A 25,879-nucleotide genomic window follows, 5' to 3' on the forward strand; every position below is an offset into this window, starting at 1 on the left:
GGGAAGGCGCAACTTATCGATATGTTGATATTTTCAAAACTAGAGTAGATAACTTCTCAGCTCAATCGTAATATAATTCTATCAATATTGCATAAACATATGTCAATAGAACTTACTGCCCGAATTGTGTTCAATACTAAAGAAATTGATATAATATATATTTCAATTTCAAATACATTGCTTCATATTTACTTATGCGCTTAAATGCACTGCAGCACAGTTGCAGGTGCTGCACAACGCCGCATATCTTATTATCGATAGCTTAAGAAGCCGTAACAGCTGTTGTGAGCTGGGCTTTGTAATCAAGCGGCGAAGAAAAATTAGAAACGGGTTGTTGTTAGTATAGAAACTTTGAGGCGAATAGCAGCACTGAGGCACACAAGCAGAACCTGGCTTGAGCGGACTTCAAATAGAATTGCAATTATAATCATTCTGGCTGTTATACTCAGTCGCCAACTAACCATTTCAAAGTGCATGTGCGGGGGCGTGTCAGCGTGAGACAGTGTGCAGTGAATAAATATATGCAAATATGAATATGAGCAATTTATCAGTTGACGGCGAGTTCCGTTATATTATTCAATGGTTTAACGAATGGAGTGAGCTGCAGCGCGATGATTTTGTCTATGTGTTGGTAGAGTATCTCACCAGAGACACGTCCGTGAGTGCAGGCGGAGATGGACATGCTGGCAGTACCTATGTAAATGGCGTCGTCAATGCCCTCGCCACTTCGGGTGTACAGGAAAAACCCATGAGTCTTTTTCAATGCCGTGTAAATATATGAAGAACATTTAGTTAATCCGTTACATTCTCTTGCTAAGGCTTATTTTTATAACAGATTAAACTGTTTCGTCAATGGAGTCCCAAATGGCCGATCGAGTTTAAAAGTAAACTGCAAGAGAAAATCACCGAATTGGACCCAAAAGTGGGAGAAAAAATCATCAATGAACTGAAGACTTCACACTCTATGCACAATGGTGATGTATCTGTGAATTTAAATGTAAATGGAACTAGCGGCAACGGGTACGCTGAATTGGAGCAAACGACTGCAGAGCAAGAAACGTTGCCAAGTACAATAGAAACGCAGGCGGCAGCAGCAGTTGCAACAACAACAACAACGACGGCAGCAGATGCAACAAACGGTGTCAGCGATCAGACTTTAGACACAGTTAACGATAACCACTTGGCAGCGGTGTTGCGTCAAGAAACGCCAGTTGATGATGATGATGACGACAAGCTCGCTGGCAATGATAGCAATGCTGATACTAATGGCATTCGTGGGACGTCGTCATCAGTGACAACGATTGCGGTGAATACGTCCCCAGCAGAGCAGTCGCCGTTGCAGCCACAACAGCAGCAGCAATCGCAGTCGACTATCGAACCTGTAGAACAGGTCGAGAATAACGTTTCAGCCAGTGTCATTGTCTCTGTAGCTGCTGCGCCCGAGGTAGTCCCGGTGGCATAAATACACGGAGAGCAAGCGAGAAAGGAGAAAAAAAAACAATCGGCTTATCGAGAACATACGCATAGCATTGTACGCCATCAGAATCAATACATTCCATATATACACATTTCTAGACATACATACATATGTATATTAAGCAAAAGTTCATTTCATGTCATTTGTGCATTTATGTTTAGCGTAAGCTGATTTACTAAATATGTTAGTAATATTTTAAGTTCAATCTATGATCAAAATATATATATATTCAAGCACATCTGATCGCGCACTTTTAAAGGATATGAAGGTCTTGCACTCTCTTGTAAATGTCGATAGCCCATTTACAAGCACTCAGAATGGATAGCTCGGAAATACTTGAAAACATGTTTTTAAGTGATATGTATACATGCATGCATATGAATGAGCGAGTGTGTGTGCGTGCTTTACTTTCGTGTTGCCGGCATGTTGACTTACGCACGAGGTGTCAGTGCCACTCAGATTTTGGGCCAGTTATGATCGTTCGCTGCCTTTGCCTCTCTCAGCTCTACTCAAATTAGTTGATACGTATATGCATATGAGTGAGTGTGCGTGTGTGTGTTGTTTCTTTGTTTGCGTGTGTAGTGGTGGCTATTTCATAAGTTCAGCTTTTGGGGCATTCAATTTATTTTCTGTTCCCTCTTTGTTTTGATTCGTTGTTGATAATAAAAATCAAAAAAATTAAAAAAGCAAAAACAACAGCTGCACTCCGCCGTCAAAATGGAAATGGAAATAAGATATACTCAGATATTGAACCAATTTATTTCAATTTTATTTTGCACCTCGACGGCAAAAGTTGTGCTCGCGTCTGATCAGCTCAGAATAGTCCGCAGACTGACGACGATTGTGCCCGCGACTGTGTGTGTGTGCGCGTGCGTCTGAGTGTTAGTGTGTGTATGTGCTGTTTATAAGTGTGTATCTAAACGGGAAAAATTGTAGCAGCCACTGAACGAAAGCGCAAAATGCATTTGCGGTTTGTAAAGCTAATTTGCTTTGTAGTGACTAGCACATTGTGCTTTCAGTGTAAGTACAAAGAAAGAAGCAAACAAACGACTTAAGCAACAAACTGGAGTGACGCTCTTATTGGAGCTCCGCTCTTATTGGAATCCATAGCTGCTGCTAGTGTATGACAAATCAGATTCGAAGCAAAAGAACAGACGTCATCTCGGTGCCCATGTGGGACTGGGTCAAGGTCAATGTCTAGAAATTCCGAAAGCAAATATGCTAACATCATGCTCTGAGCCAACAAGCGAAGGGCAATAAACTACAACAATATAATTGCGAAAACGACAGCAAAAGTGACTCAGTAATTGCCGAACCGGACTTCTGTTGGCGCTTTGGCCACTTCTAGCTTGCAGACATTGACCTTGACTATTTGCTTGGTTTCAGTCTGCGTTTTTTGTATTTTAATTATTTGCACATGCGTTTACCTCAGACCAAAATCGAATTTTGCAGTTGTTTGCCCGGCCAATGTCTGCCATTGCATACGGATCAAGGATTGTGTGCCCTTTGTCCGGCTCTTGCTCAACCACAAGCCCGAAGAGCGCGCCTCTGTATTTTCTATGGTCCACTCAGCTGGCTGTGGCTTTCAGGGCCTCGATCCTCTTGCCTGCTGTCCCCATCATCAGGTGGCATCTTCACACATCGGTCGCAGTTTACGCTATGCTCCAAGCGAACGCTGGATCTGGGGCCCTTCAAGTAGCTCAAAGCGCAATCCAAGAGTCAACGTCAACCTCAATCGCCTTTTGGCGCATGAGACTGAAATGCGATTACTCGATTATCGAGATTTTGCGGCTCAACGCAATTGTCCCCAACCACTTGAAGAGGACTATGATGATCATCCTTATAAGTTTGGCAGCGGACATCACTTTCACTTTCACATTGATCACGATATGGAGACGGCGAAGAAAGAGTTGCGTCCAATACCTGCTGATAGGCCGATTGTCTTTCCCGGTGACCTGCGTTTCCAACATGCAACGGGCTTGAACGATCAGGTCGAACTCTTTGCCGATGCAAGTGAGGAGCAAGTTATACATGACAACACGCCCACAACCACGCCCTACCCTGTGACACCAGCGACAGGTGTGAGGCTTAACTCAGCCGACTGTGGAGTCAGTCTGAACACACGCCTATTGGGCGGCGACAAGGTGGAGCCAGGCCAATATCCGTGGTTTGTCCGAATCGCGTATCGCAATCGCAGTGAGTATAATAATTTAAACAAAAAATTTATTAATACAATCCAATTGGGAATGGTTTACAAGTGCCTGAGTACGTGTTTTCATGTTAGACCTTGACATTCGGTTAATGAACAAAAAAAGCACAAATCAAACAGAACAGAATAGATCGATTATCCTAGCTCATTAGCCACGTTAGTCATCTGCATGGTTAGAAAGCAACCAATGGAGAAAACAAGAACTGCTTTTAGAAGTGACATCGAATTTTCGCTACCGTCACCTCCTTGCGAATCGTTGCCGCGAGCCCCCGACTTTCCCTTTTGGTTTGAAGGATTGTTGCTACCATCATGGGGACCCCCATTTTTCGAATTGGGATAGCCATTCGGATCGTACGATCCGCCTTTATTTTGTTTCCCAGAATTTTGCTTGCCGTTGGCACAATATGAACAATTGGGATCTGTATTAGTTGCACTTTTGCAGGGACATCCCTTAATCATGTTGTCAGATCTGCAAGCAAGCATATTGAAACATTAATTGATTAATCTATTGTTTATTGTCTCCATTCTCCATTCACAGCCAACAATCGCATCAGCTATCGCTGCTCTGGCTCTCTCATTGCCAACAATTACGTTCTTACCGCCGCCCATTGTGTTGTTAACCTAGTGAGTGATCTGGAAGTGTAAGTCTCAGCTGATGAATCTTTAAATGTAAAAAATGAAAATGAAACTGAAACTGAAAATTAACCATCAATTGTGGCTAATCAAGATTTGCCGAGAAACTCTTAATTTGCCTTCGATGCAAGCCTTAATTGGTCAATTTTAGATGTGAATGATATAGATCTAAAGTGGGCTTCAAAGTCGGCTTGCACTGGAAGATAGATGGGCGATAGTTAGTACAGACTAAGCCATCTTCAAATTTATCTTTATAGATTTCAGGTGCGTATAGGCGACGACATCTCCAGCCCTCAGGATTGCGCCCCGAATACTGCGAACTGTTCTAAACCGAATATATTCAACATTATACGCGTGCTGGTGCATCCCAACTACGACCAGCCGAAGTACGCGAACGATATAGCACTGCTCGGGCTCAGCAACAGTATAAGTATACGAAGATTACCTTTCTCACGCACCACGATATTGTAGTAGTTTAATATTGTTGCAGGTAAATTCACACCAATATGTTTACCTTTGAATAGCACGGCAGCGCTTGCGGATAAAATTATTGGGCAAATGGGTGTTGTGGCCGGGTGGAGCACAAAAGCGGAGAGTATGTTGTTATACTTAAGATAAATAAAACTGAAATGAATCACATTGATTATACCCAGTGTGAAATCATTTCGTACGCTTACTCGGTTTTTTTTTTTTTACAGCTAACAGTTCAAACAGTTCCGGTAGCTCACCTACGGTGCGATTCATCCGGTTGCCCATTGTGAACACGACCAGCTGTGCGATTACCTATGCGACGCTTAGCGAGAACTTCCAGCAGCCGATTGTCATTACGCCGAACCACCTGTGCGCCCAGGGCCAGCCCATGAAGGATGTGTGTCGCGGCGACAGTGGGGGTCCCTTCATGGACGACGGCACCTCCGGCATCCTCAATGCCAACGGACGTTACACGCTGCTCGGAATTGTGGCCTTTGGGCCAACCCTTTGCGGCGTGACAACAATTCCAGGCGTTTACACGGCTGTCAGCTCCTATATAAACTGGATCTTTGACAGCATCAATATGCAAAATACATGAACGGAAGATTTGCGAGAGACATGACTTTTTCCAAAGTTCTTTCAACGCCAAAGCCGAAACTCTGCGCACACACACGTAGAGTTCACCGTTGTGTATTATTCCTATACAATATAAATACTATAAATAAACATAAAGATAAATAAAAAGGAGAGTGCTTCAGCCGAGGCTGCTCGACTAGGAGATACTCTACAACCTGCGAGAGCTTATATACAATATAAACAAATTATGTAGGCACACACACTCACATAAGCACATGCTCTTCTTTCTTCGCAGCTTACTGCTGAGTTATGGGAATGTCTAATTCTACACTCATTATACGGTATGGTATGGTCTGCCACGCCTCCTTCTACCTGTTACATACATTTCACAAAACCAGCATACCCTGCTTACACATTTTCGATGGAAACAACAAACAACTCGCAAACTGAAGAAAACGGAGAACAAAACAAAAAGCTCAAGCAAAAGCTCAGACAAAGTTCTCCCTTAAGCTGCGCTCGCCGCTTCGCTGCGTCTCAGTTGTACGCGAAGCCTTGCTCTGGCCTCTTCATTCGTAGCGACCGGCTGCCGAGTGAAGTTCAACGGAGATTCCGTTTTGGTCATCATATTTATTTAATTGCTGCATTTACTTGAATAGGACATTAAGAGATATACAAATAAAAAACAACAAAAATATTGCATATAACTGACGACGTTTTAGCCGAAAGCTTGTGTTACATAATAAAACGAAACATGCTGAAAACATTTTCGATCTACTTAATTTTGGGACTTGCTGTGAGTTCGGCAAATTCGCGTAAGTAGCTAAATTGCCAAAGGCAGTGAAAAGTTTGTTGAATCATTAAAGAAGCCTAAAGAATAATGATTTATACACACAAATATCTGCATGTTTGTTGGTATGTAAATATGACTATGTATACTGGGGGCCACCACAGCTCTCTCGGTAGATTAGCTATTCCGAAACCAGTTTTATTTTGAACTAAACGTAAATAGAAATTATTAATTCAAATGCTCAATACATGTATATACAGATTGATTCACTATATATTTTTGTGACTTGTTCGCAGAATTTTATTTTCCCAATGAGGCTAACCAAGTGCCGAACTATGGACGATGCATCACGCCTAATAGAGAGCGTGCATTGTGCATCCATCTGGAGGATTGCAAGTATTTGTACGGAATACTGACATCAACACCTCTACTAGACGCGGATAAACTATATCTCAGTCGTAGCCAGTGTGGCTATTTCAATCAGAAGGTTTTGGTATGTCAGCATCATATAAACTTCTCAAATTACGCCGTAAGCAATATCTTGACTTGCAGATTTGTTGCCCAGATCGTTACCGGGACACCACGCCGGTGACGACAGTACGACCCATAGCAAACAAAACAGACACAAGCTTATTGCCATTGCCGGGTCAGTGTGGAAATATATTATCAAATCGTATTTATGGCGGCGTTAAGACAAAAATCGATGAATTCCCCTGGATGGCGCTGATCGAATACACCAAAGGTAGCTAAGCGACAATGTGAAACCATTGAATAAATGTATTCGTTTCCTCAGGTAGTGGCAGCAAGGGTCACCACTGCGGCGGATCACTGATCAGCACTCGCTACGTAGTGACTGCATCGCATTGCGTCAATGGTAAATCTCTGCCCACTGACTGGCGTCTGACGGGAGCGCGTCTTGGTGAATGGGACACCGAAACGAATCCGGATTGTGAAGTCGATGTGCGTGGTATGAAGGATTGTGCGCCACCGCACTTGGATGTGCCAGTGGAGCGCACCATACCGCATCCATCGTACGATCCCAATTCCAGGAACCAACTCAATGACATTGCTCTGCTACGCTTGGCACGCCAAATCGAATATACGGACTTTGTGCGTCCCATTTGTCTGCCGTTGGACACTAATCTGCGATCGGCCACATTCGATGGTATTTCAATGGATGTGGCTGGCTGGGGCAAGACGGAGGAGAAGTCGTCCAGCAATCTAAAGCTGAAGGCCGCCGTGGATGGCTTCACCTTGTCGGAGTGCCAGTCCGTCTATAGTCGCCAGAACATTGTCCTAGAGAATACACAGATGTGCGCTGGTGGCATGGAGGGCGTCGACTCGTGTCGTGGTGACTCTGGTGGCCCACTCATAGGCCTCGACACAAACAAGGTGAACACCTATTATTTTCTGGCGGGCGTTGTTTCATTCGGACCCACGCCATGTGGCCTGAATGGCTGGCCAGGCGTCTATACTCGAGTCGGACCTTATGTAGACTGGATACAGTCGACACTGGAACCATAAAATATTCAAATAGCTTTAACTTACTTGGTATTAAAGATGAGCGAAGCACGTAGCTAAGACCATAACAAACAACACCGAATTTTTAAAATTTTCAAAGAGTTCTGAATGCTACGATCCTCTGAGATATCATTTACAATTTATAGATTCTCTCATATGTATTTCAGGAAATATTATTTGGGTCTCAGCCTAAGGTTATGCTTTAATAATATCAAGTCGAAAGTTGTCATTAACATGGCCAAAAGACCATATGGCTTGTGCCATCATATATCATATCCCATATGAGTTTTAAATTCCTCTGTGTGCAGAGAACGACGTAGAACTGCCTAAAATCCGAATATACGCTTAAGTTACATTTAATACCGATCAATTATAATAAATTATATATGTATAAAAGTTTACAATTTTAACACATGCAGTTCAACATAATATGAACCAAAATATTGTACACTTAAGCTTATAAAAACTGTTTATAGAGTTTCACTGTTATTTTGGTTTCTATAATTCACTATCGGGGTAAGCAGCAAACTATTGGATTTTGGATTTGGGTGGCGTGCAGGGTGCTATGATAAATATAATAATCATAAGCTACATTTTCGAAATTCGAATCTAAATTTTGCTACATGCATGCTGCCCCTGTTCGGCAACTTGTTTATGAGCGCAACGATGCCAGGCGACTCTGCATTTCCTCCAGCTCTTCGCCATCATCGTCATCCTCCTCGACGGCAACGCGGGAAGCTGCTGCTGGTGTCTTGTCTGCTGGTGTTGCTTCTGGCGGTAGTGGAGCCTCGCCCAGTTTACCATCCGTAATTTCCCAGAGTACCTTGTCGACCTCTTTTGCTGCCTCCTCCTCCAACTCCTCAGACTCTTCCAGCGAATCCATGGTTTCGTCCAACATCTCCTCGATTATGCCGGCCTTCATCATTTCCTTTGACATGTCGCGCATAATGCCCGCCAGCTCCGGATATCGAACAAGACTCTGCATGGCCTGCATGACTTCTGTGGATTTCTGCAAAGAACCAGCCACCCGCAATGTAGCTATAAAAGAAATTCAAAGATCAATTAGTGGCAGTAGTAACTACAATACACCAAATTTACATACACAATTGATTTTTCATCTGCATCTGTATGGAGCTGAGATGCGCCTTTGATGTGTATATGCGATTTATCGCCTTTCGGGCATTCACTATCTCTTTGGCGAGAATGATGCAGGTGTCGCGGTCATTTTTTTGAGCTGCCTGTTTGAGAGATCGTTTCACCTTCTCCTCTTCTCGTTGTATACTTCGTATCTGCCTATCAAGCTGATTGCCCTCTTTTCGCAACTTGTGCGTCCATTCTTGCACCTATAGATATCGAACGAACAGATGGGGAAAATAAGAATCAAAACAATTGGAACATGACATCATTTCAAGGCAATCCATGGCCTTGTTAATGCGCAAAAGTGAAATGAAACAATGTGGTATTCTGATATCTAACCTGTTCTTTGGGGTCTTTGCTGGGAGTTTTGCCAAATAAACCCATTTCACTTTGCTTATAACGGTATGCTAATTATTATTATATTGTTTAAACTATTCGACTTAACACTGTCCGTGAATCATTTTTTTGTGATAAGTCTGGCAGCACTTTTCCAATGTTTATATTTTATTTCAAGACAGTCTGGCAAGGCCTACGTAAACTATGTATGCAGCTTTTTGTCAATGAATTGATGGGAATTAATAAATATTTTTACCTGATATTGTTTATTATTTATTATCTATAAATGAGTTCATTTAAAACATAAACGTTTCTTCAAAAATTAAATACTGAACGGGAACTATTGCTCCTCATGAACTACTGTTCAACGACAAAGCAGGTAGCAAAAATATTGGTCTCGCTCACTGGCCAGCGTACTGTCCTACAGCACAGCTGGCACTTTATAACACTAGCATCAACCGCGCAATCGTGATCATGTTTACCGCTTGGCAATTTAGTTGAAGTCTTATTTAATTTTGTAGTTTTATAATAATAAAAAAAAAAACAATGCAGTCAAATGCAATAGTCAGTTGTTTATTGCTCCTGTTTCACAATGTGTGCTGTTACCAGGATAACTGGGTCGAGCCACATGCGTGGGCGGAACTGACAACAACGCAATTCAATACTCCAGGTGAAGATGCCTGCCAATGCCAGGCTTTGCCACCTGAAGGGAAATCACTGGCAACAATTGAGGATCAGTTAGCGCTAATGTATTTTAAAAAGTTTGTTAACACTCTATTTAATCGAAAAAAGCTCATGGTAAGTAGGCGGCGTAATCATTGTCAAATTTGTGCTAATGACGTCATGTCAATCATTTTTAGCATGGCAAAACGTCAAATGTTTTCAAGCGATCGCTTCTGTTTACATTACAAGCGTCACAAGTTGTTGAACTTGAGACGGTCGAAGATGTGCGTGATCTTGATATTTTACTTAACAAAATACTAGATGATGCAAACGATGTTCCCTTGTCGTCGGATCAGGTTGATGACGACTATTCCTATACGCACAAGGAAATGGGAGTGTTTGCGCTTATTATGGATATTTTCAAGGACCTTCAAAAGCTACTTCAAATATCCGAAGTATGACTTGCTACTATTAAATACATATTAGCACATATATTCAAGTATGTTTTCCTAGGTGCGTTTCATGTTAACTGTTCTGCTGATCATCGCTACCGGGTGGATTGTGCATAAACGATTCAGATATTCTGCAATAGCCATAGTTATAGGCGGAATTTTCCTGTATGGCTACTTCGTTACCTATTTAGAGTGCAATAGGGTATGTAGTATTAATTGAAACCACGTCGTTTGGTACATTTCTATATATCTTTTTTTCTAATTCATTTAGAAACTAGAGGTCGATGCTGTCATTGAAGTAATTGACAGTCATCAAGAGTCCATGGATAATGCAAATACAAACTGGTTGTCTGGCATATATGGCTCTTTATTTAGAGAGTCTAAAGAAAAACAACAGAGGCAAAAAATTTTGTTAGTACTACTCATTAGCTATTTGCTTAAAAACGTATTCATCAACTATACATATTTTTGTCATGTACGTTACAGAAAGTCTAGCAAATTACGTATGCCTTACTGCCGACCAGATCATGTGTTCATTATGTATGCGAGTGAAATCTTTCTCAAACAAATTGAAATGATCTTAGAAAAAACCACTCAAACTATTTCGAGCTTAAATTGTAAGTTTCTAGATCTTAAAAATATAATGCCATTTATTATAATTGCTTTCTTTACCCGCAGCGGAATTATCATTTCCATTCAACTTAATAGCTCCTTTCGGACTTATAGCTCTGATTGGGTACATAATTAAATTAATCTTCAAGTACGTTATAAGTCCGAAGATGTGGATCGGAGTTTTTCATGGGAAATCTGGGAAAACCTCTTCACAACCCCAAGTCACTGCAAACGAAATGGTCGAAGATCGTATATCGGGCGAAAACCTTAAAATGTTATTAAATGTCATAGGTACGACAAATATAGTACAGTCTCAACAACAACAAATACAACTGCCTGTGTCGGGTGTACAAGAGTTGGTGGAACCAATTGAAGCACCACCACCACAAACGCCTGAGAAAGCACAATCTGAAAGCAGACAAAGTTCAGAGCCTAGTCCCAATATTAGCAATGCCTCAGAAGACATCGCTCATGAAGCTGGCTTCACCGTTGTAGATGATAACTCGGATGGTGATCCTATTAATACCTTTTAGCTATTTTTAGCCTTTTTATGAAATGCTGTATTATGTGTAATGTTTGTGGTTATAGTTTATCTTTTACCAACTAATTGGCATACCTTTTAACCCAATTATGCTACCAAATGATATTTTTCATAGCTAAATTATTTCCGTGTAATTATTAATTATTTTGCACAATTAGAATTATAAGTTAAACCCTACAATAAGTTCATTAAGTGTCAATAATAGGCCTAATATATACAGTTGTTACGTTAATATTATGTTATTATGCAATTTTAAGCTTGTATAAAAGCAAGTGGCTGAGTTATTGTTAAAATTTTCAAAATCCCTTTGGCACTGAGTTTTCTTTTTGCTGCGAATAAAATAGGTCAACATACAACTTATATTTTATGTGAATAATAATTATTTGTATATTCATGAAAAAAATTTTAATTAATTTTGTGTAAATATATTCATACATTGTATTTTAAATTACAAAACACGTATAAATGTTCTATTATATATAATGAAAAAATGATCAATTTTTGTATTCAATTATTAATATAGTAAGGATTTAATTTGATCACGATTTGAAGTATTATAGAAGTATTACAGATGCACAATGCAATTAAATGAAATGTTAGTTTCATATCACTATTGCTCCACAGAAAGTGCCGGGATGACTGGATTGAGCCACATGCGTGGGGTGGAGTGGCATCAAGGAAACTAAATAATCATGCTGGAGACTCCAGTCAAAGCCAGCGTGTGCCATCTTAAGAGACATCCCTTCCAACAAAAGATGATCAATAGGCCTTAATATATTTTTAAAATGTTGTTCATAACATATTTAGCTTCGATGCACTAATGGTAAGTAGGCGGAAAAATCACAAACAAATGACAGGTCATATGATATCATCTCCACATTTGCTTTTATGTTTTTCAGCACGGCAAAGACAAAGTTTTTGAAACAGGCTCTGCTCTTTTCTCTCTGTGATTCAGATGTCGAAGAACTTGAACATCTTGATCCAAGATGTGCTTAATTTTAATATATTGCTTGCGAAATACCAATACTTCATAAGGCCGTCAATTTCCCGTTGTCGTCGGCTCATGCGGACGTCCTTTATTTATATCAGCCACACAGTGTATGCTCACATTGTGAATATTATCAAGGATTCACAGCAGCGACTTGAAATACCTGGAAATTCTTATTTTGTATCGTTTTTTGCAGAAAGTAAAAGCTGATTTTCAGCTTGTTGTAATAGAAATGGGCTTGGCAAAATGTTTATGACGTCGAGAGAAAATCTTATGTTAGCAAAAATTTGTACAGAAGCACAAGTAAGTAATCCATTACGGTAATTGCTGAATGTGAAGCCATGTTTGTTGGGCTAATTTTCATCCAATGCAATGTTTTGATAAATGTTAGTAAAAGAAATCTTTTTGGAAGCCGTTGGTTCCATCATTGTGAGCTTATTTAGTAAGTAGCTAAATATTTTTAATATTTGCCTGCAGCTGAACTGCCATTTTCATTTAACTTGATTTCTGTAATTGCACTCATCGTCTTGATCGAGCTAAGAGAAGCGAAACAAATGTGTGAGCTCAGAAATAAGCAAATACGAAAAGTAGCAAATATGTACTAATAGTATTCGAATTGGCTAGTACTTCCTTTGAGTATTTCCTCGAAGTGTTTCCTATAAGTATTTTCTCTAAGTATTTCGTCTGAGAGTTTCCTCCAGGTGTTCCCCCTAAGTCTTCAATGAAAGCTTAACGACTGAAGAAATGCTGCAACTACTGCCCTTTATATAGGGCGACTCTCACTCACACATTGAGCTGCCCTCAAATGTTGACCCCGACGTCAGGTAGGGCTCGTTACAGCCGAAGTTTAGGCGACCAATGGGAGCACTCTCTGCTGCTCTCTTCAAGCAGTCTAGCATTAAATGGCCAATGGGAACGACCTCTGCTGCTGCAAGCAGCCAAGCTTCGTTTTACTTAAATGTAACTACGAAATCAATACTGCTGCACACATATAAACAACTGACATGATCTTCTGAAGCTCTTCTCCTTTGCTTGCATGTGGACAGACGGAGAGACAGATAGAGAGACAAACTGTGACATAGACAGGGAGACAGATATGCCGCCTGGCACAGAAACATTCACATATACATATATAGGCAACCAAACACGCATGATAAAATGTATGTGTGCTCCATCGTTAGTGTTTGTATCAATAACTGAAAGCTATTGGTAACGGTTTTTTAAAATTCTTCATTAGGTTTAACGTTTGTGGTTTAACTATTAACGGATTTCGGTTAGCCAACAATAATTTTGTCATAGTTAAATTATTCTTTATTTAAATAATTCTGCGTGTAATTATTTCATGCTTGCACGATAATTATTTTAAGTTAAATCTCCAACAATAAGATTTCATTAGGTGACATTAATAGGCCGCCCAAAGGTGTTTATTACATGTTAATATTAGGCTAGCGGCCAAATTGTTCATATGTTTATATACGAATAATGCCAATTGCTGAATTTTTGTTTATATTTACAACATCTTATTAGCATTGAGTGCGTATGTGTGTGTGTGAGTGTGCTTGTATATGTGTGTGTGTGCTTGCTGCATATTGGAAATGTAAGCAATAATCAAATATTCATCATGAATAAACTAGTTCAATATACAACTTATTGTTGTGTGTATAATAATTTTATATATGTATGTCTATATAATTTATATATATATATATTCATAAAAAATTATAATTAATTCGGTGTAAATATATTCATTCGTTGTATTTTAAATTATACTTTTGAATTACATATACGTACATATCGATGCTGAATTACAGTTAAATAACATTCGCTTAATTTTATTATGCAACAAAGTATCCATGTTCTGATTTGTATTATTTATTTATTTAATTATTAATTACAGTGTATTCGACTACTCGGCACGCCCTTTTAAGCCATAACCCGTTTCGCTATCAAGAGCCCAACAAACCTAACTAAACCTAGGGAAACTAAGCGGAAAACCTAAAGCACGTAGGATAATGCTAATCGTACATAAGATTCAACGAAGTCTGTCATTAGAATTATACATATACATATACATATATAATAAATACCTATGTATGCATTGGTTTGCGGTGGCGAACTGAGAGAATTTATCTAATTGATTTCAGAAATCTTATACGCAAATTGGTCCGCTATCAAAATCTTGTTTAATAATTTCACTAGACAAATTCAACAATATTTAGTAAATAAGTATGTACTATGTTATATATTTGATTTTTTGTTTTTTATTTTTTTTTATATGCTTGTGTCTATGATTGGCTTTTCGAATAACTCCTCATCCACTATGCATCTAAATTATATCTATACGAGCAAGTGGCATTGTGCATAAGAAATGAGCTAAGTCATAATTAATATAATTACTTCGGCCTTCCTACCCCATCCTCCCCTCTCTATCATATCTGCCCCTAATTTGGCATGACAGCAATGAAAATGAATTACTTTTAATTAGCTGAATAGGTTATACGTAATATAAATTGCAAAAACTAATTAATGCCTTCCCCTCTCGTAATATCAATCAACAGTAACTACCATATTTAACCATTAACCTGCTAATAGACTTTAAATCCTAAGCCAACCCAACTATTATAATAATTAAGCAAATACCACAATTTGTAAACTGTGCTCGTTTTTAGAAAACAGGCAACTCATATACCATTTCGCAACACATGTACTTCGATGTAAACGGGGATCGTAATCTCCATCTCTAGCACTAACTCTACAGTTTCTGAATGAGCGGCAAAAATTGTTCTTATTGCCTAACCTGACGATCCCCCGATCCCGGACTGCGATCGGGCCGTCAGGCAGGGCCTAATCTTCGACTATATCTAAGTTGTTTTGCATTGTTAATAAACTTCAGCAAATAATTGTAAATGAATACACGTTTCATCCATTCGTCTGTCCTTAAATCATTATGTCTGCCTAGAATCTATAAGTACCATAAGTGAAAAACAATTAAAAGGAAGGAAACTAACACACACGATTCGTATGCATACTTTCTCTGGATTATCAAGTGGGGATCATGTGAATAGAGTGTGTGAGTATTATTTATACATTATAAGTGATGTTAGTAATAAGTAATTATTCCATTTGTTTAACTTTTTCGTTTTTGGTTTTGGTGGTAAATAGTAGTTATACAGCAATTGATTGATAGTCAGATAAGCGCGTCTGCAGCAATCGAATGTGATGGATCCACTCGATTCCAGTGCCACAAATGCTACAGAATTGTCTTCTTCATGATCTGTTGTGAAAATGATGATCTGTGATGATCTGTGGTGATATGATGAGTTAGGCCTGGAAATTGGCTTATCATCTTTGGTAGTAAGTAGATAAAATTGTATGTCTTTTAAGTAGGTACTTTGGCTTTTCCTTTGGGTTACACATATGTATGCATATATGTGCTTATATATATATAGCATTGTGATATATGTATAATGTACACATCTATAGTGTAAGTGCGAGTATGTCATGTCCTGTTATGTATGTAGTATGCTTATGTATTTGATATGTATGCCGTTACGTTGCAGATGACGTTTTCCGAATTCAAATGAAATTTGTATACTTTATGACTTGTATATATATATATGTGTGTGTGTGTGTGCGAGTGGGTGTGGGTGTGAATGTGCGGGCGGTTCAGTGATTGCCTTCTACATTCTGATAGAGACCAGAGAAGGTTAAAATCTATGTATGCAAAATATACTCGTAATGCTGTCTTATAGTTTTCGTTTTTGGTTTGCTTCATTCCATCTATAATTAATAATATATTTCCCATCTATGCAGGCTACGTTCTGACAACATCAGTCCCAATGTATGATATATATATATAGTATATATGTATATGCATATGTTTAATCATTGTTCGTGTGCATGTGTGTGTGTATTTCTATGTGTGTTGGTGTCTGTGAGGGATGAGTTCTCAAATCCTGCCACTGTTCCAATGCGAGTATTTGTCTGTCACGAATTTAGCTTGCCAAACTGGTTACATAACGCCGCACTTGTCCTTCACGCCGGCGCCACTGGCTCCGGCACTGGCACTGGCGCTGGCCTCTCCGTTCTCCGGTATGGCTCCGTTGGTCTCCTTGCATTTCTTCTCCTTTTTCTGTTTCTTTTGCTTCTTTGTGTCCAGCTGAAGCGAGACGGTGCGCGTCTTCTCCATGTTGAGCAGCTCCTGGAACAGCTCGGTGACATTGTGATTGGTTTTGGCCGATGTCTCCATGAAGGATATGCCCCAGGTGGTCGCCTGCGCCTGCCCCTCCATTTGCGACACTTCACGCAGCTCGGTGCTCTCATCGCACTTATTGCCCACCAGCATAACGGGAATAGAGTTGACATCGCCCTGCAAATCACACGAGCTATTATCCAACGTCTCTATCCATCTATCTCTATCAGATGCTTACCTTTAGCTCTTTGATGAGCTCCCATATGGGTCGCAGTTCCTCTAGACTCTGCTTGGAGCACACGGAGTAGACCAAAATGAATGCGTGGCCCTTGGAAATGGATAACCGCTGCATAGCCGGAAACTGATGGGATCCTGTCGTATCCGTGATTTGTAATGTGCAAATATTCTTATTGCAGCTGATGACCTGCAACGGCCCAGAATTGAAATCCAGCTTGGGTAAAGTATTATGTATGGTTACCCACCTGCCTGTAGGTGTCCTCTATGGTGGGTATATAGCTCTCGCGAAAGGTGCCCTTGATGAAACGCAGCACCAAAGAGCTCTTGCCAACGCCACCAGCTCCAAAGACCACCACACGGTAGTCGTTGCTCTGCTCCGGCGCGGCGCGCGTCACCTGATTCTTTTGCTCTGTCATCCTGACAGTGTTGTGGGGCGGACCTCTACGGTTGTTTAGTGTTTGTCAAGAGTGGAGGCTCGCTGTGTTGCTAGGTTTGTCGACCACTACGTCAGTGCTTTACTTGAGCGCCATACTCTGGTTCTGGTTCTGCAACGATTAAGAGCAGCAAATCAATTGGTCAGTTGAGCGGCTCGCTCGGGTTGCGTCTGCATTTTTTTTTTTTTTTTTTTTGGTTGCCCCTTTCCGCTTCCTGCTCCGCAACCTGCTCCACAATAAAATTATGAATAGAATATATGCGTAAGAGTGCGGCTAATTTTATCCATGTGCCAGTCGCGTTTATGTTAAGGTAGGCTATTGATTTTTTCTCTCGGTATAAATACAATTTGTTAAAATTAACGCCACGACAGAGAGATCTGTGCGGCGTTAACCTTTTGCCAGCTAGTGCCAACGTCATTCGCAATATCATCATCATCATTATCACCATCATCATCGTTGTTGTTATTGTGATTACATACTATTATTTCAGCGTGGGCGGCTTGAGCATGAGAGGAGCGGGTGATATTGTGATTGTGATTGTGATTGGGCTCAGGTATCAGGTCGACCGCATTATGGGCAGCTTGGCACTCCTACACACACGCACGCACACTTATACGCCCACACACAAACATACGCACATAGTTTAGTGTATAAATAGAAGCTTTGAAGTGCAGGCGATTACAACAACATCAGGAATAACAAAAACAGTTAAATGCGTGGGTGAGCAAAATAATCGCTTACAGAGCCTTCCCCTGCATACACACACACACGCACACTCTGCCAGCCCGTGTGGGTGTGTGTCTGTACGTATGTATTTTTTGTTATTTGCTCTGGTGACCACAAACTTTAAATTGTTCACTTCCGCACACACAGAGTGTCCTGTGTTGCCACCTTAGTTGGAAGCGCTTTGGTTATTGTCCTCTCACTGTTTTGCTCTTTTGTTTTCTTTCTCACGCCCTAATATACACGCACACTCGCAATCATACACACACGCACACACCCGCTCAGACACACACACACACATACACATACACGCACGCACAAATATTTTGTTAGCCGTTGATTTTTAGTTATTTTATTTTGACTTGGATTTATTGATTTTATGTGTGTTGCATTTTCACCTTTAGCACACGCACACGCACACGCACAAGCGTACAAACAAACTCACGCACACACCAACACACACATTCACACGCCCACACACATATCGAACAAATATTAATAAAAATGAAAATACAGCAACTTGTCGCCTGCCTCTTCGTGCTTGCTGGCGTGTCTATCAGCAAGGATATTTTGAATAAAATGCGTATTATTTACATTCAGTTCTTGCATTGCGTTGCACTTGAATTCGTTGCTAAAATGTCGCGCGACTTTTGCCTGCTAGCTGCTATTGCAGCCGCACTCAGAAATCGGAAATACACTGACTCTTCGCGCATTCGCAGGGCACAGCGACACGGTCACAGCCGAAGCCGATGATGAATGGACAGGCAGACAGACAGACAGGAGGGTACCCACATTTGGAATGTGTTCGGTGTGCGCTATACGGTGCACGATAAGAGTCACAGTACCGCCCATTATCCACCTCATGAATTTTCCACATGGAAACGCGTGCGCAGTGCCAACGCTGTCCACTGAACTAAACGGGCAGCGGTTAGAAACCTAAATAAAAGCTTTAGTCGAGACACACGCCAGGCCAAGTAAGCTAAAGCTTTCAAACGGAAAACATTAGTTGCACACGGCTCGAACATGTTCAGTCGGCCGGCCGGTCGGCGTGTGCAAAACTTGAATTAAAGCGCCCGGCAGCCGTGTGGAAAGCCTCGTTTCGAAAGTGTATAAAATCGGGTAGCATCCGTGGATTGGGCATCAGTTGTATTCTGCAGTAAAGTGAAAGTGACTCATCAGTCAAGTGAAAAACTAAATATTACTTCTTGTGCTTTCAAGTGACAGTCTTAAAAAATCCATACAAAATGCCTTGCCCATGCGGAAGCGGTAAGTCAGCCGAAGGACATCAAATAAATAAATGCAAAGAAATGCCGATCAACACTTTAACTTAATATTAAAATTATTTGTTTATTTATCTATTTTTAGGTTGCAAATGCGCCTCTCAGACCAACAAGGGTTCCTGCAACTGTGGCAGTGACTGCAAATGCGGTGGAGCGAGCAAAAGCAAGTGCGGCTGCTCCAAGTGAACTCGTCAGCAATAGTACACACGCACACATACATACATTCATTAAATTATAATTAGATTCGATCTTTTACGGCTAGTTGCTCTTGCGGAGACAACTACATACACACCTACATACATACATACATACATACATAGATGTGAAGAAAAGCTCATTCAGCAACACAAATTGAATAATGTGCAATAAACCAAATTGAAATTAAAGTTTTTTACTGCGTCGTTTCCACTAAATGTCAATTGTTGTGCAATCATTCAATTGTTTTTCTAGTAGGGGCGAGTTTTTGGTTTTCTTTTCATATTTATTTCGCCACTTAGTGGGAAATTCGAAACGCGCCTGCTGGCGATGCAGTTGCTTAAAGAATAACTGTATTTTCAGCAGAGATGTATATATACACATGCATACATATGTACATATATAATAATAATTATGCATACGAGTATAAAGTGTGTATTGTTATAACAGCTGCAAAATAAAATTAATATGAACATTTAAAAACATTTTTTACTCAAGTTTCAATAAATATAATTCATTGCATTGAACTGTCCAGAATATTCTGGCTCATTTTCCATGCTGATCATTTAAAGATATTTCTCGAAACAACTGAATTTAGAAAATATTTCAATAAAGTGAAAGTCTAACTTGATTCTGTCTTTTCTTTTTCTAGAAAACTCCCGTTATCATTTTAATTTGATGATTTTTCTCGAAATAACAGTATACGTACATATGTATGTATGTATGTATATATGCACATTTAAGCACCTGTACTTAAGCAGTCTCAACTGAAGCGAATTCAATTTAAATGCGATTTAGCCTGAAGTTTTCGCTCGACGCCAAAAACTTTCCGTGTTCGGAGCTAAAATCCAATTAGGCATTTGCAAAGCGAATGCAAACTTTAAACTTCATTTCTTAATCGAGGCATTTAAATTAACATATGCATACATTCAGTTTCATGTAGATGACAGTTTTTTGTTGTTGTTTTTTATTATTGCTCGAGTTAATACATACGAGCATTTGTCATACAATATTTCGAGTGGCTACGTTGTGCCAAGGTAAGAACGAAACCTTCGCTGATTCTATTGAAGCAATCATATAATTGCTTCTGTATGCCACAGGCCAAGAGGTAACCAGACACCGTTTAACCTTTTCGTAAATAAAAAAAAATAAAATAAAAATAAAAAACTTTCAACATCAACTTTGGCTCAGCCACTCTAGTGTCAATTGCTGAGACGTAGTTTGACCATTAAAAAGAGGGAGAAAAAAAAAAACACAAAAGAAATCAAATGAAGAAAAAACTCAAACTGGAATCGTTGATAAATCAACCTTATTATCTAAGACCAAAAGTACAGTTTAAGTAGGTCTCACTGTTTGAGCAACCCTATCTACGTACGCTTGTACACATAACAGTTATCAGTTCAAGAAGAACAATAATGATTTCGAAATCAGGTAAATAAAAGTACATACATATCTACAGGTAGATGGGATCGTTTACACGTAAAAACGATGAAAGTTAAGAAATATAAATATACGAAATTTAATAATAAAACATTGAAAATAATTTATATAAAACCAGTTTGCATAAATTTGTATTCAATATAAAATAACAATTCAAGCGAAATACTAATTTAATGCTATCAAAAAGCTTGAATAGATCTACAATAAATCCTCGTATAAACGAGATTTCAATATGAATACATGTGTGTGTGTGAGAGTGTGTATGCATGTATGTATGTACATGAGTGCAGATGTATGTGCATATGTGTGTGTGTCTGTGTTAACTGAATTGCAGTTACTTGATAACAATATTCTGTGTCAAGCGCTTCACAAAGTCCACGTTCAGGAAATTGGCCATCAGTGTGAGCACCGACTTCTTGGGCGGACGACAGTGCCGCAAGCCCGCCTCTTGGCAGCACACATTGGGAAAGCAGTCGAGCGTGGAGGTGCAAGCCTTTGGATGCAGATCAAAAATCGTCGGCGGCGGTGCGGTGCACTCCAAGTATTCCGTAACTGTGAAAATGAAAAATATAGCTATCAACTATGAGCTGGAAGGGTTATATGTAAATGAACTTACGATAATCAAATGAACGCTTCACTGGCACCGGCACAGTCTCCAGCTCTGGCTGGGATGTGCGGCAGTAGCGCCGTCGACCATCGGGACAACAGACGCGCGGCCAGCAGTCCATGTCCGTGTGACACTCCTGCACATCCCACCAGAGCTCAGCCAGCGGACGAGTCGGACAGCGACGTGGTATCAGGCCCAATATGGCTGCAGCAGGAATTTCGTTAAATGCATTCCATGTGGCTTCTTGTGCGCCGTGAACTTACGTGCGTGTGCCGTCTCCTCGAGTGGCTTGGCAATGCCCGCGACGCAGCTGCTGGAGCCAAAGATGTCGCAGCAGATCTCATCCCGTTGCCAGACCAAACAGTCCTTGTCGGACTTGCAGATTTTCGGAAAGAGCTGGAAGCGCACCTCGTTCTCGCGCGGACAATTGAAGCGCTGTCGCAGATCAGCGGCAGCCCGTTTATCCTTCTCCTTGTCGCTAGCTCCGGCGGTGGCAGTTGGAAAGTTAAGCGTTGGCAATGCTATGCGGAAAGGTCCCTCAGTGGTGGTTGTTGTTGCTGTTGTGGTATTCAGTTTGCGCCTTGGCTTTGGTGTAGTCTTCAAGGGCTTGCGATAAGCGGACTTTTCCTCCTTGAAGCCGGCAGCTACTGTGTGTGTAAACTTCTTGGGTGGATGAGGCTGCTTGGTGGGCGCACTCACTGGCACAAGGCTCTGCTGGCCAAAGCTCCAAAATCTGGGATTGAAGAAATTGAATCCATTCGCCAAAGTTGGACGGGGCGCTGAACGTATGATAAATGGATTAGTCAACAATGGTCATTACTAGTTCTGCTCCAAATAACAAGCGTTGCAAGACAACCAAAGCGCAGTTCCCGTCACCCAGTTAACCCACTCGTAAAACAAGTGCTTTTGTTAATGCTATTGAAAGTGAATCTTTGTACGCCTACAGGCAACATATTGCCGCTGGCGCTGGAGCGCAAAGCAACACACAGTCCAGAGTCCGCACCCCTCCCCCTGACACACACTGTTACCAATTACAAATGCCCATTCACTGTGTGAACGCTTCTTACTGGCCTAGTTTACAAAAGACTGGAATGATTATCACACGGTATTTAGTGGAGGGACTAAACATTATTGTTAACTAAACAATTAGAATGAAATTTGCTTTTCTTGTCGACGATGCAATTAAAGGCAATTAGTATTACTTAGAGGTAATATGAACTGTTTAACTTTAAAATTTGAATTTGTAAATTTTTTTTCTTAATTAGCTTTTACATCATTCTAATAGCTTTTACTGGTTTTGTCACTTCCAAAATGATGTCACCCATTATAAATAGCTAAAATAAATCAAAGAATTGCAAATTGACACTAAATGTCGCAAATTTACAATATGTGAATATTTATAATTAATAAATTTATATTACCATAAGAGCAGAGATTTGTTGAATTTTGAGTCTATGTCTCTCTCTGTCTTTTAAAGCCATCGCATGTTTTACTACTTTACATATAAATTACTATGCCAAAAATAACACCTCAAGAAATATGCTTTAAAGACTGTGGGAGCCGAAAAATCGTGTTTTAATTGTAATTGAAATTGCAACAGCTTTGAATTAAGATGCCACACAATAGGCTATAGAGAATAATCGAGTGACCCAATTTGATCGTTAACTCCATAAGTGTCATCTCTAGACTTCAATGCCGAATAAAATATACAACAAAAAACACCAAAACTTCGTTTATCATAAAACGTGCTAATTAAGGCCCAAGTTCAAGGCTCGCCTATTCAAATCTACGCGGCTTTCGTTCGAGATGACGTACATGCAGACAATTCGATGGCAAAAATCAATATCTTTGATAAAAGTATTTCATTCAGTACCTTTCCTAAAATGCAAGTCAATACTTTAAGCTTTCAATGAGTATGAGCCGCATTCAGCATTACTGTCGCATACGTCGCGTCCCGCTCGCCAAGGTCGTTTACGACTACTAAAAATGACAATTTGAATTTGAAAGCTCAGAGCTACAGCGACTGCTCCAGTTATCAGCCGCATAATTATCGAATGTGGTTGGTTGTTTTCTTTTCGTAGTCAGACAGCTTCTCAGACGGCCTGCTGCTTTTAGTTGTCTTTACCAATCTTAAAAACCGAAAGCTAGGTCAGTGCCAGCGGTAAGACTGGCTTGCCTTTGCAGCGGTCATATGGACATAGGCTAAAGTCCATTTTATGCAGGTCCGATCTAAACTTAACTCACTTGTTGTAGTTGTTGTTGTCGTCGTCGTCGTTGTCGTTGATGTTGTTGTAGATGTTGTGGTAGGTCTGCGCCGCATAACCACCTGGGTGCGCCTACGCTTAGGCTGTGCTCTGGCCGTACTATCTCTGCCTTCCAGCGTCATCTGTGTAGCATCGAGCGGCAGCTTGTATTGTGCAACAGTACGAGATTTGGGGCCGCGGGAACCGCTAGCACGGCTACTGCCTTGGTTAAAGCCCTCCGCATCAGCTCGTGTCGCTGTTGCATTTTTGCGATGCCATGTCGCTGCCTCTGCTGTTGTTGCATCATTGATCGTGGCCACAAAGCAAAAGCTGCTCAGAAGTGGCAGCAAAAGCAACAGATACACAGGCAATTCCATTTCTCATTTAATTCAAAATTTAACCAGGTCAACGAGTTTTATTCACATCTATGGAAATTGATTTTTATCGATCACTTATTTATTTTTCGCTAAAATATTAAGCTTCGCGTACATGGCATTTACTTGGTATTATTCACGCTCAAGACCTTATAGTTTGGGTTGGAAATGCACTCGCGACGCGTTGTTGTGAGTTCAAATGGTCGAAACAAACTCAGCGGGCGAATGTGCAAAATTTTAAGTTTCAGCAGATAAACAACAAACCAAAGCGCCAGCAGCAATAGCAACAGCTGAGGCCCCAGCTGCGTAGGCAGCTAAGAGAGCGTCAATTCGCTCTTTTAGCCAGCGAGCCACTAAACAAACTGGTTTCTGTTGCTTATTTTTCTCCAAGTGCTGATGCTATTCAACACAAGCGCAGCTTGAGTGCAGCCCACTGGACACCACTAACCCAATATTATAGAAATGAGGAAGTAACTGAAGAAAGCAGGCATTGCAGTCGTTCAATTGCTTCCGGCATTTCTAGTGAAATGTACATACAATAAGGATGCAAAGGTAAACAAAATATTTTACGTGACTTGTTATATATTTAATCAAAAGGAGATTTAAACAAAGAACCTTCTCAGAAGGTAACAACTGCTTGGTTAGGGACTTATGGAATTGAATTCGGCGTTTGTAGCACTTAGTTTGTAAACCCTGTTGCATTGGTGAATGCTGATTTGAGATGATTCTCTATTCATGTTGTTGTCCCTGTGCGTCCTTAAGTTCAGATGCCTTCGGTTTCATTTAAATCTCCAGATGATTACTGTGTTGTTGCTTTGTTGCTGTTGTTGCCAGCATATTAATAGATGTAGTCCCTCGAAAGCGACTACTAAAATTAATATGCTTAAATATTGACGCATTAAACGCCAAAGAATGAAGCGGATATTTAATCCAGCTGAAAAAATAAATAGAAGAATAAGCACATGGAACACGAGTAGAAATATTTCACTTTTAACTTACCTTCTTGAAGCCAATGTCATTGGCGTACTCCCTGAAGCATTGACGACAAATGTTCAGGCCGTATTTGCGGATCAGACCATGTCGGTTTGAGCAGGCACGGCTAAAATATTAAATAAAGCACACATTAACTGTTTGTTTTGGCTACTAAATCGCAGTTAACTTCTGTTAAACAATCGTATAAAGCTGCATAGCTGTCGCAGCAGCTGGCCGGGCCATTCCAATTGAAAATGACAAGAGCCAGCTACAACATTTGCTTTGGCCACCCTTCATTAAGGAAATTGTTAAAGAAGTTCTCGCATATTTCCGTACTCAACCGGGGGCAAAATGATATTTAAGCAAATTCAACATCTAGTACAAGCACATACATACACATACAAATACACAAACAAATACACGGGCGGTATGCGCCATGCGAAACTAAGGCGTGCTTAACCTCAAAGACACAAAGCAACTCAACTATGCAACAAAATACAAGTTTAACAATAGACATACATGCAAATTATACAGCAATAAATGCAAAATTTTACTGGCTACATTTTACTTACCAGCAACGGGAGCCTTGGCCGTATTTACGAGGATGCGAGTACCAGAGAGTAGCGAAACCCATGTTGGCGTATACGATGGAAAAATCGAAAAGAAAGAGGACGGCAAAAATGGCTACTAGACACATGAACTGTCAAATGCAAACGTTGCCACCTATCGCAATCTTTAGTTGCGATAGTCAACACTATTAAGTATTGTAATATTGCCAG

General features: G+C 40.4%; 9 protein-coding genes and 1 long non-coding RNA gene across 12 annotated transcripts; 6 read left to right on the top strand and 4 right to left on the bottom strand.

The window, feature by feature from the left end:
* Window positions 1-262: 262 nt before the first annotated feature.
* Window positions 263-1,715, top strand: LOC6573994. The gene is made up of 2 exons (XM_002000017.4): window positions 263-769; window positions 836-1,715. Exons 1-2 carry the CDS (start codon window positions 530-532, stop codon window positions 1,460-1,462), a joined length of 867 nt encoding a protein of 288 aa, XP_002000053.1. The 5' UTR covers window positions 263-529; the 3' UTR covers window positions 1,463-1,715.
* Window positions 1,716-1,928: 213 nt separating this feature from the next.
* Window positions 1,929-5,561, top strand: LOC6573995 (CLIP domain-containing serine protease 14D). 3 transcript variants are annotated; one of them, XM_032730367.2, is made up of 6 exons: window positions 1,931-2,497; window positions 2,930-3,673; window positions 4,225-4,327; window positions 4,577-4,749; window positions 4,810-4,914; window positions 5,018-5,560. In XM_032730367.2, exons 1-6 carry the CDS (start codon window positions 2,437-2,439, stop codon window positions 5,386-5,388), a joined length of 1,557 nt encoding a protein of 518 aa, XP_032586258.1. In that variant the 5' UTR covers window positions 1,931-2,436; the 3' UTR covers window positions 5,389-5,560. The 3 variants fall into 3 exon arrangements, with proteins under 3 accessions (XP_043864265.1, XP_032586258.1, XP_043864263.1); XM_044008328.1 differs by having other exon boundaries at window positions 1,998-2,016; window positions 5,018-5,561; XM_044008330.1 differs by lacking the exon at window positions 5,018-5,560 and having other exon boundaries at window positions 1,929-2,497; window positions 4,810-4,979.
* Window positions 5,562-5,886: 325 nt separating this feature from the next.
* On the top strand, window positions 5,887-7,749 carry LOC116804146 (serine protease easter). The gene is made up of 4 exons (XM_032730375.2): window positions 5,887-6,178; window positions 6,450-6,646; window positions 6,706-6,895; window positions 6,947-7,749. Exons 1-4 carry the CDS (start codon window positions 6,118-6,120, stop codon window positions 7,675-7,677), a joined length of 1,179 nt encoding a protein of 392 aa, XP_032586266.1. The 5' UTR covers window positions 5,887-6,117; the 3' UTR covers window positions 7,678-7,749.
* Window positions 7,750-8,014: 265 nt separating this feature from the next.
* LOC6573997 (charged multivesicular body protein 3) lies at window positions 8,015-9,243 on the bottom strand. The gene is made up of 3 exons (XM_002000020.4): window positions 9,151-9,243; window positions 8,777-9,017; window positions 8,015-8,712 (listed from the first exon to the last, which is right to left on the bottom strand). The coding sequence occupies exons 1-3, from the start codon at window positions 9,193-9,195 to the stop codon at window positions 8,327-8,329; spliced, it is 672 nt and encodes a 223-aa protein (XP_002000056.1). The 5' UTR covers window positions 9,196-9,243; the 3' UTR covers window positions 8,015-8,326.
* A 341-nt stretch (window positions 9,244-9,584) lies between these two features.
* On the top strand, window positions 9,585-11,775 carry LOC6573998. The gene is made up of 6 exons (XM_002000021.4): window positions 9,585-9,945; window positions 10,008-10,265; window positions 10,324-10,464; window positions 10,534-10,673; window positions 10,749-10,879; window positions 10,941-11,775. Exons 1-6 carry the CDS (start codon window positions 9,694-9,696, stop codon window positions 11,405-11,407), a joined length of 1,389 nt encoding a protein of 462 aa, XP_002000057.2. The 5' UTR covers window positions 9,585-9,693; the 3' UTR covers window positions 11,408-11,775.
* Window positions 11,776-11,900: 125 nt separating this feature from the next.
* Window positions 11,901-15,401, top strand: LOC122757042. The gene is made up of 3 exons (XR_006356938.1): window positions 11,901-12,238; window positions 12,315-12,706; window positions 14,301-15,401. It is a non-coding gene; the product is annotated as an uncharacterized LOC122757042 (long non-coding RNA).
* On the bottom strand, window positions 14,133-18,722 carry LOC6573999 (GTP-binding protein Di-Ras2). The gene is made up of 4 exons (XM_015167220.3): window positions 18,584-18,722; window positions 17,078-17,377; window positions 16,834-17,019; window positions 14,133-16,772 (listed from the first exon to the last, which is right to left on the bottom strand). The coding sequence occupies exons 2-4, from the start codon at window positions 17,246-17,248 to the stop codon at window positions 16,416-16,418; spliced, it is 714 nt and encodes a 237-aa protein (XP_015022706.1). The 5' UTR covers window positions 17,249-17,377; window positions 18,584-18,722; the 3' UTR covers window positions 14,133-16,415.
* Window positions 18,723-19,121: 399 nt separating this feature from the next.
* LOC6574000 (metallothionein-1) lies at window positions 19,122-19,655 on the top strand. The gene is made up of 2 exons (XM_002000023.4): window positions 19,122-19,255; window positions 19,355-19,655. Exons 1-2 carry the CDS (start codon window positions 19,234-19,236, stop codon window positions 19,453-19,455), a joined length of 123 nt encoding a protein of 40 aa, XP_002000059.1. The 5' UTR covers window positions 19,122-19,233; the 3' UTR covers window positions 19,456-19,655.
* Window positions 19,656-21,004: 1,349 nt separating this feature from the next.
* On the bottom strand, window positions 21,005-24,597 carry LOC6574001. Its single transcript, XM_044008250.1, has 4 exons — window positions 23,756-24,597; window positions 21,775-22,290; window positions 21,521-21,715; window positions 21,005-21,456 (listed from the first exon to the last, which is right to left on the bottom strand). Exons 1-4 carry the CDS (start codon window positions 24,129-24,131, stop codon window positions 21,239-21,241), a joined length of 1,305 nt encoding a protein of 434 aa, XP_043864185.1. The 5' UTR covers window positions 24,132-24,597; the 3' UTR covers window positions 21,005-21,238.
* A 95-nt stretch (window positions 24,598-24,692) lies between these two features.
* On the bottom strand, window positions 24,693-25,782 carry LOC6574002 (40S ribosomal protein S29). The gene is made up of 3 exons (XM_002000025.4): window positions 25,673-25,782; window positions 25,128-25,227; window positions 24,693-25,062 (listed from the first exon to the last, which is right to left on the bottom strand). The coding sequence occupies exons 1-3, from the start codon at window positions 25,732-25,734 to the stop codon at window positions 25,054-25,056; spliced, it is 171 nt and encodes a 56-aa protein (XP_002000061.3). The 5' UTR covers window positions 25,735-25,782; the 3' UTR covers window positions 24,693-25,053.
* Window positions 25,783-25,879: the final 97 nt, after the last annotated feature.

This window comes from Drosophila mojavensis, unplaced genomic scaffold (genome assembly GCF_018153725.1).
Source record: "Drosophila mojavensis isolate 15081-1352.22 unplaced genomic scaffold, ASM1815372v1 contig_277, whole genome shotgun sequence".
Lineage (NCBI taxonomy): Eukaryota > Metazoa > Arthropoda > Insecta > Diptera > Drosophilidae > Drosophila > Drosophila mojavensis.

Excerpts from the sequence above, each read along its gene's own strand:
- LOC6573994 (XM_002000017.4), top strand. The coding sequence starts at position 530 with ATGAATATGAGCAATTTATCAGTTGACGGCGAGTTCCGTTATATTATT. Across the intron at positions 770-835 it reads TGAGTCTTTTTCAATGCCGT|ATTAAACTGTTTCGTCAATG; the intron begins GTAAATATATGA and ends TTTTTATAACAG.
- LOC6573995 (XM_032730367.2), top strand. The coding sequence starts at position 2,437 with ATGCATTTGCGGTTTGTAAAGCTAATTTGCTTTGTAGTGACTAGCACA. Across the intron at positions 2,498-2,929 it reads TAGCACATTGTGCTTTCAGT|TTGTTTGCCCGGCCAATGTC; the intron begins GTAAGTACAAAG and ends CGAATTTTGCAG. Across the intron at positions 3,674-4,224 it reads AATCGCGTATCGCAATCGCA|CCAACAATCGCATCAGCTAT; the intron begins GTGAGTATAATA and ends CTCCATTCACAG.
- LOC116804146 (XM_032730375.2), top strand. The coding sequence starts at position 6,118 with ATGCTGAAAACATTTTCGATCTACTTAATTTTGGGACTTGCTGTGAGT. Across the intron at positions 6,179-6,449 it reads TGTGAGTTCGGCAAATTCGC|AATTTTATTTTCCCAATGAG; the intron begins GTAAGTAGCTAA and ends ACTTGTTCGCAG. Across the intron at positions 6,896-6,946 it reads GCTGATCGAATACACCAAAG|GTAGTGGCAGCAAGGGTCAC; the intron begins GTAGCTAAGCGA and ends TCGTTTCCTCAG.
- LOC6573997 (XM_002000020.4), bottom strand. The coding sequence starts at position 9,195 with ATGGGTTTATTTGGCAAAACTCCCAGCAAAGACCCCAAAGAACAG. Across the intron at positions 9,018-9,150 it reads GCAAAGACCCCAAAGAACAG|GTGCAAGAATGGACGCACAA; the intron begins GTTAGATATCAG and ends CGATATCTATAG. Across the intron at positions 8,713-8,776 it reads GCAGATGAAAAATCAATTGT|CTACATTGCGGGTGGCTGGT; the intron begins GTATGTAAATTT and ends TTTCTTTTATAG.
- LOC6573998 (XM_002000021.4), top strand. The coding sequence starts at position 9,694 with ATGCAGTCAAATGCAATAGTCAGTTGTTTATTGCTCCTGTTTCACAAT. Across the intron at positions 10,465-10,533 it reads CCTATTTAGAGTGCAATAGG|AAACTAGAGGTCGATGCTGT; the intron begins GTATGTAGTATT and ends TAATTCATTTAG. Across the intron at positions 10,880-10,940 it reads AACTATTTCGAGCTTAAATT|CGGAATTATCATTTCCATTC; the intron begins GTAAGTTTCTAG and ends CTTTACCCGCAG.
- LOC6573999 (XM_015167220.3), bottom strand. The coding sequence starts at position 17,248 with ATGACAGAGCAAAAGAATCAGGTGACGCGCGCCGCGCCGGAGCAGAGC. Across the intron at positions 17,020-17,077 it reads TAGAGGACACCTACAGGCAG|GTCATCAGCTGCAATAAGAA; the intron begins GTGGGTAACCAT and ends GGGCCGTTGCAG. Across the intron at positions 16,773-16,833 it reads AGCTCATCAAAGAGCTAAAG|GGCGATGTCAACTCTATTCC; the intron begins GTAAGCATCTGA and ends TGTGATTTGCAG.
- LOC6574000 (XM_002000023.4), top strand. The coding sequence starts at position 19,234 with ATGCCTTGCCCATGCGGAAGCG. Across the intron at positions 19,256-19,354 it reads GCCTTGCCCATGCGGAAGCG|GTTGCAAATGCGCCTCTCAG; the intron begins GTAAGTCAGCCG and ends ATCTATTTTTAG.
- LOC6574001 (XM_044008250.1), bottom strand. The coding sequence starts at position 24,131 with ATGGAATTGCCTGTGTATCTGTTGCTTTTGCTGCCACTTCTGAGCAGC. Across the intron at positions 22,291-23,755 it reads GACAACAACAACTACAACAA|CGCCCCGTCCAACTTTGGCG; the intron begins GTGAGTTAAGTT and ends TCATACGTTCAG. Across the intron at positions 21,457-21,520 it reads GAAGCGTTCATTTGATTATC|TTACGGAATACTTGGAGTGC; the intron begins GTAAGTTCATTT and ends TCATTTTCACAG.
- LOC6574002 (XM_002000025.4), bottom strand. The coding sequence starts at position 25,734 with ATGGGTTTCGCTACTCTCTGGTACTCGCATCCTCGTAAATACGGCCAA. Across the intron at positions 25,228-25,672 it reads GGCCAAGGCTCCCGTTGCTG|CCGTGCCTGCTCAAACCGAC; the intron begins GTAAGTAAAATG and ends TTAATATTTTAG.